This window comes from Octodon degus, unplaced genomic scaffold, assembly GCF_000260255.1.
Source record: "Octodon degus isolate 3935 unplaced genomic scaffold, OctDeg1.0 scaffold00088, whole genome shotgun sequence".
Lineage (NCBI taxonomy): Eukaryota > Metazoa > Chordata > Mammalia > Rodentia > Octodontidae > Octodon > Octodon degus.
Genome location: NW_004524664.1, coordinates 4,052,460 through 4,064,911, shown reverse-complemented (window position 1 = coordinate 4,064,911; position 12,452 = coordinate 4,052,460). Strand labels below are relative to the sequence as shown.

Genomic DNA, 12,452 nt, shown 5'->3' with positions numbered 1-12,452 from the left:
AAAAAAAAAAAAAAAAAAAGTAAGAGAAGTTGTTATAGAGCCTCTGGGAACACTCAAGGAAATCTTAGAGGAGTGCAGTGTCTCAGATAAATCTAGGTTCTCACAGTTATTCTAGGTGGGCACCAGCTCTTTATCCAGATACATGGTAAGAGAGGACAGAAGGACAAGCACCTCAGAATCACGTTGATTGTTCTTTTCTTCTGTGTTCTTACATTGCTATTCTTTATATATTCAAAACAGGAACATTGTTATTTATATGTTCGAAACAGGAACTAGTAGCATGCTGGGCTGTTAAAGGAATTAAGACAGTGCTAGGTGGGCATGGTGATGTGTGCCTATGATCTCAGTCTCTGGGAGCTGAGGCAGCAGGATCTCGGAGTTCTAGCTCAGCCTGGGTTACACAGCGAGTTAGAAGCCAGCCTGGAACACACAGCAAGACCCTGTCCCGACAAAACAAAATAAAATAAAGACAACAACAAAAATAACAGACATCAATTGAATATACTATAGTTCAATGATGGTGAACCTTTTAGAGCTTTTTATGCCATAGATTTGCCAGCACTGCATATAGTTCATTTGTCTATAGTAATAAAAACATTTCTAAAGAGTAGTGGGTTTTTTTTTCCTCAATTAATGTAATTCTTACAGACAGATAACTAGTTATCCTGCCATAGCTCCCTAATCTGTTTTTGTTTTTTGGGTTTTTTTGGTGGTACGAGGGATTGAACTCAGGACCTTGTGCTTGCCAGGCAAGCGCTTATTCTACTGAGCTATCTCCCCAGCCAGTGGCTCCCTAATCTAATCTGTCATCTGTTCTACTACCTCTTTCCATCTTCTTTGTGCTAGTTAACCAGGGCCTTGCACATGCCAAGCTTGTACTGTGCCAACAGACTATACCCTTGGCTTGAATGTTTCTGTGAAGTCAGGCCGATTTACCAGTATGGCACCACACACAATGGGTGTCCACTGTAAGTCGAGTCAGTGCTATTAGAAAGTGATGAACAACTGAGACTGGAATCAGGCAAGTCTATGGCTCCCTGAGGACTAGATCTTAAAATACTAGAGGGCAGCCCTTGTACAGTGGTCAAAACTCAGAGAAGTAACTTTGAGTTGCTATTTTGGGGACATATTTTTGTGGTTGAACATATTTTATGTTACTCATGAAATGCGTAGTCAGCGGCAGTCAGAGATTTAGTGGAAAGCACATCGTGCTGAAAGGCATTGAGCACTGTGAGACAGCATCTGAGTTTGGGAAGGGCAGAAAGCTCACGCTTCGCTGCTTCTCTGCCCGGCTCCAAAGACACACATTCCTGTGGGACCGCTGCCTCCCCTGCCTCTAAAGAGAACATGGTGGATTCTGCACCTCAGTTGAAGGGAACTAAGGGCAGACAGTTCCTTTATGCTCAAGTTCAAAATAAAGATTAAAAAACCCCACAAAAAACACCAAACTACAGATAAATGTTAACTTTTTTGTAAATGATACATTAAGAAAACCAAATTTCAATATGGTATTAAAAGTAAGGAATACTGTACTGTGTAAAAGTTGAGCATTTGCTGGTATATGCCTGGAATCCTAGCACTCAGGAGGCTGAAGCAGAGGATTGCTAAGAGTTTAAGGCTAGCTTAGACTAAACAGTGAGACCCTGACTCAAAAAATTCAAATAACTAAGTGTGTGTTGAACATTTGGGCTGGCGGTGTAGCTCAGTGGTAAGCCTTTGCCTAGCAGGTGTGAGGCTCTGGGTTCAATTTTCAGCACTGAAAAGGAAAAAAAGGTTCAACATTTGGTTACAATGTTAGTAGGGTCTAGATTTTGCCTTTCGAAACATGTACTAGAATAAAAAATAGTTACAAGCTCCCAATAGCCTTGGCAGTGGATCTAATGTACCTTTTCTTTTAAATCAGTAACTGAACTCTCAGTTCTGATTTTTAAGGACGAAGAGTTGAAGCAGCGGCCACCTGTACCATCATCACCGAAGCCACCATCAACACCTATCTCGTTACCCATCACTTCTAAAGAAGCAGTAAGTATTTGGAGATGGCTCAGTGGAATAAGCTCTTGCCTGGCCAGCACAAGGGCCTGAGTTCAATCCCCGTTTCCGCCAAAACAAAACAACAACAACAACAAAAAAAAAAAAACACTGAAAAACAAACAAAAGGCCTTTTCCTGAGTTATACCCAAGGGCACTGAGGCTAGAATCACAGTATTGCAAAATAGCACATTAATTCTTACTGTCATCCAAACAGGAAGTTGTTGGGTAAAGTTAAGTCATCTTCTACCCACTGCATTTTTGCCACAATTATCCAAAAGTGGAAAAAATAATTACCAACCAATGCCATGGTAGACCAGACCAAAACATGTCTATAACCTAATTAACATATAGGCAGATCCTTACTTTCTTATGCACCAGATGGAAACAGTTTCCATATGTTGTGTACTTTATACAGGCTTCTGATGTCAGGAAATACTAGCAGAAAAGCAATTTAAATATTAAGAGCGGTGCATGTAAATAAATTGCTTATCTACTTTTCTATTTGGGTGCAGGAATTTGGGGCAAGCGCAGAAAGCATTACACAAGTAAACAGTAGGGAGATCACAGCAAGGCTGACCTGTGAGGTGGCTATGGGGGACCAGTGCTGCTGGTAGAAAAGTCTGTGACACCCACGTGGGCTGAGCACAGTGACCCCAAGCACAGGGAGGTCTTTTTGCATTCTTCATTTTTATTACCAAGGTAAATCAAAATCAGACTTTGTGAGCTGTAATATTAGGAAAGGGACTTTTGAAGAACTCACATGTCCAAGTGTGCAGCCAATGGCTAACTAAAGTCCTTGTTTTATACCTAGGTCCTCCAGGCCAAACCCCCGGAGACATCCCAGAGCAGTAAGGCCAGTTCAAAAGGAGCCTAAGGATGACTTGCCTCAGAGCATGCTGCGGTCTCCATCAGTGCTGGGCAGTGGGCTTGTGAAAGTCATCCAGCTCTGCCTCTGCTGTAGCTAAAGGATTGGCTGTGTAGTCCCGGGGATAACCCTGGGGCTTTGTAACCTTTGGGGGTGATGTCTGCTGTGACACCTTTTTCAGGCCTTATAGAGAAATGCCACTGCAAAGTTTATTTCCTGTGGCATTATCATTCCACTAAACCTTTTCACAGCCTACCCCACAATGTGTCTCTAAACAGCTTCCTATGTATGTGCCTCTCTTCAGTCAGATTCTGGTTATTGCATAATGGGATCCACTCAACACCCTGGATACTTCTGCAGTTGGTGATGTGGAGCCCTGAGTAGGAACTTGCAGGCTTCAAAAGCCATCTTCTGAGCACATGGCCAGCTTTTTCAGGATGACTCATCAGGAGAGGCAGTGCTGTAGAAGTAGCACTCTAAGGTGGGACAGAATCTTCCCAGGAAGATTCTTCCTGGGTATGAAGAATGGAAAAGGGGCTTAGAAGAAAAAATGGGAAGTTACACAGATTGGCAGTCACAGAGGCCTGGCTGCTACATAGCTGCTCCGGTAGACTTTCCCCTCTGGGGCCAGGGAGGCTGCCGGAATCTGGGAGGTAGCCACTGTTCAGCACAGATGGCTTTCATTAGCCACCATTTTGCTAGGAAACATAATTAAGGGTTTAAGACTTAACCATTTATTTGTGCTGGATGTGTTTTTCTGGTCAGCTTGTCTTTCACAAAGACTATTAGTCATAGGGTAGTAAAGTCAGATAGAACTGGACCGGGTGCATCCACCTGACCAAGAGCTTTCTCCCCTTGCTCTGAGAGGTAAAATAGAAGTCCAGACCTGCTCTGCCTGGAATCACCTTGGTGAGAAGTGTCACCATTGCTTCACTGCAAGACCACGCACTTTAAACACTCAGGTTTCTCAATGAGAGGACAAGCCTTTTCATGGGGACAGAGCTGTACTCGGCAGATGGGTTTCATGAATCTGCCATTGGCCATGTTGGGTGATTTCCTGATAAAATCTCAGCTTTAAAATGATGGGTGTCACTCAGTCCACCTTTCAGGTGTTAAATGAGAGGGATTTACTAGTTTAACTGGTCTAGTCCTGTTTTGGCTGAACGATCTGCATGTGCTGCTGAAGAGTCCTACGATTTTTCTGGGCCTTCCCTATGAGCAGAAGGGGAATGGTTAGGCCAAAGGCCTGGGGTCACTTTTGTCCCCAGTTGGCCTTCCTGTTTTTGCCAACATCTAGGCACATTGGGACACCTCTCTCCCCACTGTCATGACAATACTTGACCCTCGGGCCGGGGAGATGGCTCAGTAGGATAAGCGCTTGACTGGCAAACTCAAGGATCTGAGTTCAATCCCTGGTTCCGCAAAAAAAAAAAAAAAAAAAAAAAAAAAATACTTGACCCTTGCGGAGTCATGGATGTTTCTTTGTTCTGTCACTTTGGGTGCTTGGCTGTCAGCTTGTTAGTTCTAACCCCATGCTGAAACCTAGCTGATGGTGCTTTGGTAAATGGCTAATCATCTGAAGAAAAACAGCTCCATTTATAGTGCCTACAGATCCCAGTTAAGTAAATACTTCCACTGAGGCCGACTTCTAGCTACCACCATGACCAGTGCAGAGCTTGGGCCCTTGCAAGCCAACTCTACCACTGGCCCTTGTGGATTCAAGAGACAGCTGAAACTCTGGTCAGCAGTGTAATCATGAAACCACATCTGTGTGCCAACTCATCTGGGAGGCAGAGCTATAAAGATGCTTCAGGATACTGTTAAGTGCAACCAAGAGGAAATGACCCAGATGGAACCTTAACATCTGGGCCTTAGCTGATCCCACCCCTTTCTGGCTCTCATCAGCTGAGAGAATGGGAGGCCAAGCTGGTTTGCTTTGAAGCTTTCTCCTTTCCCCGTCCCTGCTCTGTCTTTCCTTGCAGATGCCTTGGCTCTACCAGCTGCTAATAACCTCCCTGGCTTGGATTTTAGGATTCAACACAAAACTGCAGTGATGTTACACTTGGCCTATCTGTTGCACAAAATTCCACTGGGGTGTGAGGGAGACAGTGACAGAGATAGGAACTTTATGGCTCTACTTTACCTGGCTAGGTTTTTTTTTTTTTTTTAAGACAGGGTCTCTATAGGGCCGGGGAGATCGCTCAGTGGAATAAGCACTTCCCTGGCAAGGGCAAGGGCCTGAGTTCAATCCCCGGTTCCACCAAAAAACAAAACAAACCCCGACAGAGTCTCTCTGCATAGCCTAGGCTGGCCCTAACTTCAACAATCCTCCTGCCCCAGCCTCCCAAGTACTAGGATTATAGACATATGACATGTCTAGTTCTGTATTAAGTCATATGGGTGAGAGATGGGGCTGTAGCTCAGTGGTAGGGCACTTCCCTAACATATTGAGGCCCAGGTTCAATCTCAAGTATAAGGGTGGGGGAGAGCAATATCCAGTAAAGCAGTGGTCTGTAATGCTAAACCTAAGATAAATAACCACCCCCATGAGTATGCATGCCCACAGCAAAGGTTGGGTATTGCTTCCAAGCAAGCTTAAGACTAATGGAGCTTTAGCTCACTGGCTCCACCCAGTGGTTCCTGATATAAGCACTGTGATTTCATTACCATTAAGATAAATTTCTTGCTGCATCTCATGTTCAATCTTACTTACCTGAGATCAATATATTACATTAGGAGTGCCCAGGGACTGATGATCTCCAGCCCCTGGCAATTAAGAAAGGCAGCATTGATTAGTGCTGTGGTGATCCCAGGACCTAATCTTTTAACCCTGAGGAAGCCAGACACATTCAGGGCTTTAACAGCACAATCCTTATTAGGTAAACTGGACTCCTTTTCCCAAGAGACCTTATCTGGTCATCTAAGTAAAATAGCCATTTCATTTTCTCTTAGGTCAATTTTACTATCTTTTATTTGACAGCCAGCTCAGTCTCTGGGGAAATCTGTGGGTGATTTGAGTAGTAACAGTAATGACATCACTGTTATAATAATGGTGCCTTCTGTTTCTCTTGTACCTCTGTCGAATGCACACAAAACCCTTCCTAGACCCTGCAGCCATTCATACACACCAAAGCAGGGCTGAGGCAAAAACGATCATCACTGTTTCACAACAAAAGACACTACTGTGCAGTCTTGAAGCAAGTTATTTTAAGAGATGAATTAATTCCTGGCTGTGCTCACCAAATTGTACCGTCTTTAAATACAAACAGAAATTGTAATATGTTGACAGTTGCATATTTAGAGAGAAAAGCAGGAGAATTTTACAATAGTGATCAATACTGCAGCTGCCAAAACCTGTGCAGCTCAGAAAGGAAAATGTAAAGCAGCAATCCCACTTTGCTACAGCAATGAAAGCAGGTAGAGCCATCTGTAGCCAGCAGAAAGGAAGCTGTAAGGACAGGCTGAATAGGTTGAACAGTAAGGTGCCAAGGAGCCAGAATCCACTTGGTGAGGACAGATAACCAGCAGGTGGCAGAAGTTTCCAAGCAGTGAAAAAATAAGAAACAGGTCTAGGGTGGAGTCTGTATAGGAAAAACTACAGGAAGCCAAGATCTGTGACACAGACCCAAGAAGTGTAGGAAGAATGGCTTGGGGGAGGGTAATGAACAAATCAGGTTTGGGGAAAGATAAAACTGGGGACCTAAATGCAGAGCTAGCCTTGGGCGACAAGTTTGCTGTCACTTGTCACAGGCCACCTCACCCACAGGGAGGGCAGACATGGCCTGGGACTGAGTACAGCCTCCTCATCCCTTCAGTGCTCCCTCCCGCTGGGCTACCCCAGGGCCCCTCCCTCCCTTGCTGTAAGGAAAGTCTGCAGTGGGGGTTGCTGGGCCTTGGCTCTGTGCCCAGTGCTCTAGGACACAGATAGGTTCCTGCCCATGTCGTGGATGTCGTCTGTTCCTTTCTTCCCAAAAGCTTTAGAGAGGTGGGAGGTTTGTCACGGTGGTCAGGGTGTGTAACCTAGGAGACAAGATGACAAGGAAACTGCAAGAATGAGCAGTGCCTGCTGGACAGGCAGCCCATGGGCCTCGGCCTCCCTCCTCTCCAGAGGATGTCTGCTCCCTTTTCACACAGCCCGTATAAAAATGAAGCAGCAGCAATTTTTATTGAGGGACCTAAACTGAAAATAGGTTTAGAACATAATTTAAAAAAATAAAACAGCAAAAGTAGCAAAAAATATATGACCTTTTTAAAAACATTTTCCTTTTTTTTTTTCTTTTTTGTTTTTAATATATAGAGCAACTGATGCCTCCAAGCCACCAGGAGCATCTTACCCAATGGGTAAATCTCTGGTAATGACCCTTTTAAAAAGACATGTAAATATATACTCAGATTTATACACTTTGTGTTTTCTTCATAGCTATGTACAAAGCCCCCAGTTCAGGGCTGAGCCCCAGGGCCACCTTGCTGCTCCCAGTCTTTGCCCCACCACCCTCTGGTACCAGGTATTTGGTCAGCAAAGCGAATTAGTATTGGAATTAATAAGCCACTGGCACCATCCATCTGGGGCAGAATTCACCTTCAGTTGAGGCCCAAAGCAGTGACCTCCTACTCTAGTAGCCCTGAGGACAAGGCACCTGCCACCAGAATGCAAGGGGCTGACGGCTAAGGTGAATCACAGAACCAGTACCAGAACTCAGGACACTCTCGCCCTGTGCCTGCCCACCACCCAGCCTTCCAGATAGTGCTGGGTCAGGGAGGGGCCTTGGTCCGACATGGGGGGAAAGAAGTGGCCCCTGGCCAGCGCCCGCCTCTTTGCTCCTCTTTCACAAGTAGAGAGTAGGATGACGAAGAGGGGAGCCCTGCAGAGGGAAGGCAGGCCACACAGGAAGGTTGATGGGCAGCTGGCTCCTGCCAGCAGGAAGGGGAATGGGGACAGGCAGTGAGTCCGGCGGGGAGCGTGGATGAAGAATACAGTCAGTAACAGGGTCTGGAAAGGAATGGGCGGGTGGTCAGCGCCTTTTGAGTCCACCATTGGCAAGCTGGGTCGGGTGTCGGGGCAGACATGGCTCCTCTGGCAACGGCTCATGAGAGAAGACAGAATCCTCCCCCGAGGAGCAGGTGGAGCTTCGGGTGTCAGGAAAGCCGGGTGAGTACTGGTCCAGGGGCATTGACAGGTCCAGATACTCCTGTGAAAGTGAGCAGAGGTGTTGGGCTGGGTGTTCACCAAGAGTCACTCATGTGAGACGTAGTGGTCCAGCATCCTTACCTGGTTGGAGGTCAAGGCCACAATGCGGTCCAGGTCTTCCACCAACTGCTTGAAGGTAGGTCTCTGAGAGGGCACTGCATGCCAGCAGTCCCGCATCATCATGTACCTGCACACAGCACAGTGGTGTGGAGGGTAGCCTGGGAAGGCCATACCATGTCCTCGGGTTGCCCAGCCCTCTCCTCCGTGGCCCTGGCTTGGGCCCTCAGGTGTAGTCCCTGGCTTACAGCTCATTGGTGCAGTTACTGGGCTTGTCCATCCGATGACCCTCCTTCAGCAGCTTGAAAAGCTCCTCCACAGGCACCCCAGGATATGGGGAGCCACCCAGTGTGAAGATTTCCCACAGGAGGACCCCAAAAGACCACCTATGGATAAGCACAAAAGCTCAACTCAGGGTACAGTGGAGGCCACCCACTCTCCCATCACCCCTGCCCCACACAGCCTTCCTTCCCAGGGGAGCACCAGCCAGGGAAGGCTCAGGCTGCATGTGCAGCACAGCAAGTGCATGTCAGGGTTCCTCCCTCTGAGATGGAGGGACACACTCATTCATCCCCATCCATCTTGGAATGCAGAAGACAGCTGAAACCCTCTCTCACATATCCTCCGAGATTCCTTATTTCAGACTCACACATCACTCTGGTGGGTATAAATCCGGTCAAATAGTGCCTCAGGTGCCATCCATTTTACTGGCAGCCGGCCCTGTGAACAACATAGGACATCTCAAGGCAGAGAAGGGACAGGTAGGGTTCAGGCAGAGAGAGAGAGAGAGAGAGAGAGAGAGAGAGAGAGAGAGAGAGAGAGAGAGAGAGAGACCTATCTTCAGCCCATCCTCCCACCCCCGAGAATAATCCAGCTGGGCTATAGCAGGCATCTAGGTGGCAGGGCTGGTGGAGGGGCTCCTCCGCAGGGACACATCCAGCTGGCACGTACATTGGTGGTCTTCTTATAGTAGTCGATGTGATGAATGTCTCGGGCCAGGCCGAAGTCCGCGATCTTCATCACATTGTCCTCTGTCACCAGGACATTCCTGGCGGCCAGATCTCGGTGGATGCACTGCAGGGGGGTGGGGGATGGTGCTGGCACCGAACTACATGCTGCTTCTCGTGATCTGTGCCCCCAGCCACCCACACGTTCTGCAGCCCACAGCAGAGCAGCAACCTTGCACAGTGGCCACACCACTGACCCTCCCAACAGTCTCTTCCCTCTACTCTGAACACTTGCAGCTCCAGGCTTTGGAAGCTCTCAGCAAAGCCTCCTTACAGGTCCCCCCCAGCTCCAAGCTTTTGGATTTTCACCAAAAAGCTCACATTTGGTCTGCCTGGTACCAGTTGTGAGCCTGTCCCCTCGGCACAGCACAGCACACTGGGTTGGGGCTCAAGCAAAGCCACTGCTGCCATGCACCAAGAACTATCTTTAACACTTGCACAGATGTGGCTATCTTGTCTTCTGAACAATTCTTACTTTATATTTGAAGAAATAGTTATCTGAAGTCATGCAAAGTGGTAGAGTACAGAGCTGAACAGACTTCAGTCTGGCCCCAAGGCTACTGCCTCTAGACTATACTAGCTGTCCTGTCTGAGGTCCTCAAAAGCCTTAAGACAACTCTGGGACTGGAGCTCACTACAGCTGCACCACTGTCCTGGAGGATGGAAAGTATCTAACTGGGGTACTAGGAGCTCATTTCTACCCTGAGCTCACAGTGGTAGACTCAGGTTCCATACCTTCTTAGAGGCAAGATATTCCATGCCCCGGGCCACCTGGTAAGCACAGGATACCAGGTCCTTAGAGGAGAGCTGCTCCTCCGGGTTGTGGCTGGGGTTGTAACAATATTCCAGTCCTGGGGGCCGTCGGGCCTGCAGATACTCCCGTAGGTTGCCCTTGGAGGCATACTCCACGATGACATACAGAGGCCCTGTCAGCACAGAGAGGAGGAGCAGCAGGTGAGCAGGTGTGGTTTTCCCTGTGTCATCCCACTTGCATGAGCCCTTGTCCTGTCCTTCTCCTTCAACTACTGGAGAGGATCAGAGTCTTTCTATACCACAGGAAGTCAGATACATTCTTTCCTGCACAATCCAGAAAGTTTCCAAACCAAGTTGGACATGGAAGCCCAGCAGGCCACTGTCACTTTCTTGTTTGCATCTCCACACTGCCTATGAATCTTGGTGCCCATATTCTCAGATCAGCATTCACAGGACGCCAGCCCAGACCCGAGAAGCACCTTGGCACTGTTAAACCAGCACCTCTTCCCAATCCCCTCCCTGGGGCAGCTGAGTCCCAGTCTCAATACCCAAGGTTGATGCGCCCAGCAGGGGAGTCAGCCAGCCACTCCCTACCATCCTGTGTGCATGCTCCCAGCAGGTTGATGATGTTTTTGTGCTTTCCAATCATCTTCATCATCTCCATCTCAGAGATCAGGTCAGACAGATCCTTCTCTGTTGCATCAGCTTCGTTCACATGCAAACCAGAAAGGGGTGAGGCTCAGACATTATGAGAGGGAGGACATGGGAGGACAGTGAAGCGGAGTGGCTGGAGTGTGCTTGAGGGGCCCTTTCTCCGGCTCTTGTTCCTCTAAGCCCTTACTCCCTCCTTGGGAGGGACTGTGGGGCCGCTAGTCATGAGGTGTAGAGGGAGCACTAGCGCACAGCCCAAGTGAGACTGCAGCGATCCTGGGTGCACAAGGCCCTGTCACTCCCAGACTGTGCAGAAGGGAAGGGCTGCTGTGCGAGGACAAGAGTATCACTTACATTTCAACATCTTCACAGCCACTTTGGTCACGCGGTTGGGTTTGTCCTTGTCCAGCCCAATGGCTTCTGCCAGCACCACCTGCCCAAAGCAGCCCTCTCCCAGGGGTTTTCCTAAGACCAGTCTTGGGCAGGAAATAGAATGCTGTAAGTTAGAGCTGATGAAGATCACACCTTCACAGGACCCCACTGCCACCTCTCTGTTTTGCCCAACTGAGAGCAGAAAGCAGACAGGAGTATTTCTGGAAGAATCTCATGCACCTCCAAGAGTAGCAATATACACAACTTCTGCCATCAGAACCACCCAGGGGAATCCTCAGAAAGCTGGGCATTAGAGTGGTACCTGTCCCGGGGCAGCTCCCATCGGGGGTCTTCAGGAAGCTCATATTCAGAGACTCCAGCTAGCATAGGGGTCCCACTGGAGGAGAGACGAGAGGGCCGGACCAGAAGAACCCCAGAGTTCATGGATGCACTGGAGTCAGCTGACACCTGCAGGGAAGAGTGGGGTCACCCTTCTAGCAAGGCATGAGTTGGGGTAGGGATGGCTGACTCCTTCAAGGCCCCAAGGGGCTTTCACCACAGGAGAGGTGTATTTGGTACTCTGTCGCCAGATAGTGATAGAGGTCTGAAGAACCAAGATCTGGCTCTGATTTTCACTACCAACGAGCCTCTCTGACCTTTATACCTCCTGCTTGACACTTTATAGCTTACCATTACATTACCAATCCTACTTCCACCTGATTCTTTGTGAAAACCCTGCCTTAGGTTATGGACTCCTGGCCCCTACAGACCTGCCAGAACCTGGTGCTATGCTCTGCATGAAGTTCACTCCTTCACAGACCCATGCCTTCTACTGAGGAGGGAGAGAACATCCGGGCACTGACTTCATCCTCTTTTCTATCCTGCCAGACACCTCTGGCTGGCCCTAGAAACAGTCCAAATGCAGGACAACAGCTACATATCCAGTCCGTCCAGGACTTTCTCCCAACTCACTGCCAAGGAAGCAGGGCCTTATAGCTAGGGGCCAGGGAGTACAGCAATTTGCGGACCAGAGCTGTAGAACCCTTTTGTTATAGGGGTTCCCCTGGGCCTGCTTCAAAAGTTGGAGAGCAAGGGCCAGCCAAACAGCTCAGCAGACTAAAGCACCTGCTTAGGCAGAACGCAGCAGCCAGGGTTCGATCCCTGGTGTGTCGTGCCAGCCCCACCCCCAGGGGCACACTGAGACTGCGATTAAGACTGGGCTTGGTAGCTGGGGAGATGGCTCAGTAGAGTAAGTGCTTGCCTGACAAGCACAAGGAACTGAGTTCAATCCCTGGTTCCACACAAGACTGGGCTTGGTGGTGCGTGCCTGTAATCCCAGCACTTGGGAGGCTGAAAACAGGAGAATCACTACGAGTCTGAGTTGTGTAGTAAGACCTAGTACTAAATGCATTATTTTAAAAAAGAAGAAGAAAAAGAAGTTGGAGAGCAAAACCCAAAGCAGAGTAGGAACAATGAAGGGCACAGGTGTGCGAGGACCCCAAGGACATACTGAGAGGCCCAGGGAGGA

General features: G+C 48.4%; 2 protein-coding genes across 16 annotated transcripts in view; one reads left to right on the top strand and one right to left on the bottom strand.

Annotated features, from left to right (window-relative positions):
* The window catches only part of Letm2 (leucine zipper and EF-hand containing transmembrane protein 2), a 25,304-nt gene extending 21,936 nt beyond the window's left edge, over positions 1-3,368 (top strand). For 4 of the 6 annotated variants that reach the window (XM_023721974.1, XM_023721975.1, XM_012516016.2 and 1 more), the window contains 2 exons: positions 1,904-2,022; positions 2,843-3,368. In XM_023721974.1, coding sequence (XP_023577742.1) covers positions 1,904-2,022; positions 2,843-2,905 — 182 coding nt within the window. In that variant the 3' untranslated portion in view covers positions 2,906-3,368. The remainder of the gene's footprint in view (positions 1-1,903; positions 2,023-2,842) is intronic. The other 2 variants (XM_023721976.1, XM_023721977.1) reach the window with 2 other exon arrangements.
* A 2,481-nt stretch (positions 3,369-5,849) lies between these two features.
* Positions 5,850-12,452, bottom strand: part of Fgfr1 (fibroblast growth factor receptor 1) — a 57,999-nt gene continuing 51,396 nt past the window's right edge. For all 10 annotated transcript variants that reach the window (XM_004637245.2, XM_023721993.1, XM_023721995.1 and 7 more), the window contains 9 exons: positions 11,247-11,392; positions 10,907-11,028; positions 10,496-10,606; positions 9,884-10,074; positions 9,093-9,215; positions 8,791-8,861; positions 8,390-8,527; positions 8,166-8,271; positions 5,850-8,085 (listed from right to left, as the gene is read on the bottom strand). In XM_004637245.2, coding sequence (XP_004637302.1) covers positions 7,909-8,085; positions 8,166-8,271; positions 8,390-8,527; positions 8,791-8,861; positions 9,093-9,215; positions 9,884-10,074; positions 10,496-10,606; positions 10,907-11,028; positions 11,247-11,392 — 1,185 coding nt within the window. In that variant the 3' untranslated portion in view covers positions 5,850-7,908. The remainder of the gene's footprint in view (positions 8,086-8,165; positions 8,272-8,389; positions 8,528-8,790; positions 8,862-9,092; positions 9,216-9,883; positions 10,075-10,495; positions 10,607-10,906; positions 11,029-11,246; positions 11,393-12,452) is intronic.